Genomic DNA, 2,391 nt, shown 5'->3' on the forward strand with positions numbered 1-2,391 from the left:
CCATGGTCAGAAAAGAAGCAATATTATACCCGTTTTTAAAGTTTAGGTAAGTATAAAATAGTGTTTTGGGGACTTTATCAGAGAACCTTGTAACTATTATTTGATTCTCTTTCCTTCTCACTCTTCTGTATATAAATAAACAAACATGTATTTAGTAGTTATATTAAACCACATGATATCTCTGCCTGAATTTACTAAACACCAAATTCTTCGTTGTATACTCTAAACTCTTTTCTTTCTCTCCTCAGGTCTAATGAAAAGGGAATGGCTACTGACAATTGTACAGTTGTTACCGAGTTCATTCTTTTGGGACTGACTGATAGTGCTGAACTGAAGATGATACTCTTTGTTTTATTTCTGGTAGTTTATGCTGCTACCTTGTTAGGGAATCTGGGCATGATCCTCTTAATCTATGTCTCCCCCAAACTCCACACACCAATGTACTTTTTCCTCAGTTGTCTATCATTTGTAGATGCCTGTTATTCATCAGTCATTGCACCAAAAATGTTGATTAGTTTCTTGGTAGTGAGAGAAACCATCTCTTTTTCTGCCTGCATCATGCAACATTTATTTTTTGGAGTGCTTGTTACCACAGAAGGTTTCTTGCTATCAGTAATGGCTTATGACCGTTATGTGGCCATTGTCAACCCATTGCTCTACAATGTGTCCATGTCTAAGATAAAGTGTACCATGCTGGTCATTGGTTAAGTCATCGGTGGAACTATTAATTCTTTGACGCACACTGTAAGTCTGAGTAAGCTGTCTTTTTGTGGACCTAATATAGTGGGTCACTTCTTCTGTGACATACCATCACTGCTGATACTCTCATGTTCTGACACCTCCATGAATGAAATTTTGCTCTTGATATTCTCTGGAGTTATTGCCATCGGTACTCTCTTGATTGTGGTCATATCCTACATATTCATTGCTCTGGCCATTTTGAGAATACTTTCAACTTCTGGACAACGAAAAGCCTTCTCCACCTGTGCATCTCACTTGACTGCTGTGACCATATTTTATGGCACATTAAGTTTTAATTACATTCAGCCAAGTTCCCAGTATTCTGTAGAACAAGAGAAAGTGGTAGCAGTGTTCTATACACTGGTAATTCCCATGTTAAACCCAATGATTTACAGTCTCAGGAACAAAGAGGTGAAAGAAGCTACAAAAAGAGCCATAGAAATGAAAATCTTCTCATGTTAATTCCACAGTAGTAAAATTTCTGTCATACTTATGAGCAAGTTTTTCCTCAAAAAGACTTACACAGAGTAAGCAAATTCTAGTTTTTGTGTTTAAAAATTTTAGTCTTAAAATGTATTTTTTTGAGATGAAGACTCACATTTAGAAGATAATTTTTTTAATTGAACAACTTTATTTTTAAAAACAAAGATAAATGTACAGATTTAAGAATTTTTGCATAAAAGTATACAAATACATTTTTGTCAGTACTTGGTTTTTATAAACGTTTGATAGTGTGCATTAAGATCTTACTAGTTACAGTGAGTATAAAGTGCATGTAAAACAAGATGTGACCTGGAATTAGTCAAAGTTTCCTTGATGTGTAAAGATGAAGAATAATAGTTTTTCCTTTTCATTTTTTTCATGAACTTAATATAGTCTGTGAGTTGTTTCTGGGGTGTTCAGAGCTTTCTGGGGTTAGTATCCAATTATCAGTGACTGCATAGTATGTCTGTTCTTTTGTGATTAGGTTATCTCACTCAGGATGATATTCTCTAGATGCATCCATTTTCTAAAAATTTCAAAAGTCATTGTTTCTGATAGCTGAGTAGTACTCTATTGTGTGAATATATGACATTTTTTTTGTATCCATTTATCTAATGAAGGACATCTGGGTTCTTTCGAGCTTCTGGCTATTATAAATAGAGCTGCTATGAACATTGTGGTGCATATGTCTTTGATGTATGTTGGAGCTTCTCTGAAATATATGCCCATAAGTGGAATAACTGGGTCTTAAGGTAGTACTATGTCCAATTTTCTGAGGAATCACCAGACATATTTCCAGTGTGGTTGTACCAGTTTACAACCCCACCAACAGTGGAGAAGTGTCCGTTCCTCTTTCTCCACATCCTCAGCAGCATCTGCTGTCTTCTGAATTTTTGATCTTAGCCATTCTGACTGGTGTGAGGTGGAATCTCAGGGTTGTTTTGATTTGCATTTCCCGGATAACTAAGATTGTCGAGCACTTCCTTAGATGCTTCTCAGCCATTCAATATTCCTCAATTAAGAACTTTTTGTTGAGTTCTGTACCCCATTTTTAATAGGGTTGTTTGATTCTCTGGTGTCTAGCCTCTTGAGTTCTTTGTATACCTTGGATATTAGGCCTCTATCTGATGTGGGGTTGGTAAAGATCTTTTCCTACTCTGTTGGCTG

At 35.9% G+C, this 2,391-nt stretch overlaps 1 protein-coding gene across 1 annotated transcript; it reads left to right on the forward strand.

Annotated features, from left to right (window-relative positions):
- Positions 1-264: 264 nt before the first annotated feature.
- Positions 265-1,203, forward strand: OR5J2 (olfactory receptor family 5 subfamily J member 2; the record flags this gene model as incomplete). The annotated part of the gene is given in 2 exon segments (XM_080927656.1): positions 265-705; positions 709-1,203. Coding segments are annotated over 2 exon segments (936 nt in total).
- Positions 1,204-2,391: the final 1,188 nt, after the last annotated feature.

The sequence above is a fragment of the Micromys minutus genome (genome assembly GCF_963924665.1).
Source record: "Micromys minutus genome assembly, chromosome: 13".
Taxonomy (NCBI): Eukaryota; Metazoa; Chordata; class Mammalia; order Rodentia; family Muridae; genus Micromys; species Micromys minutus.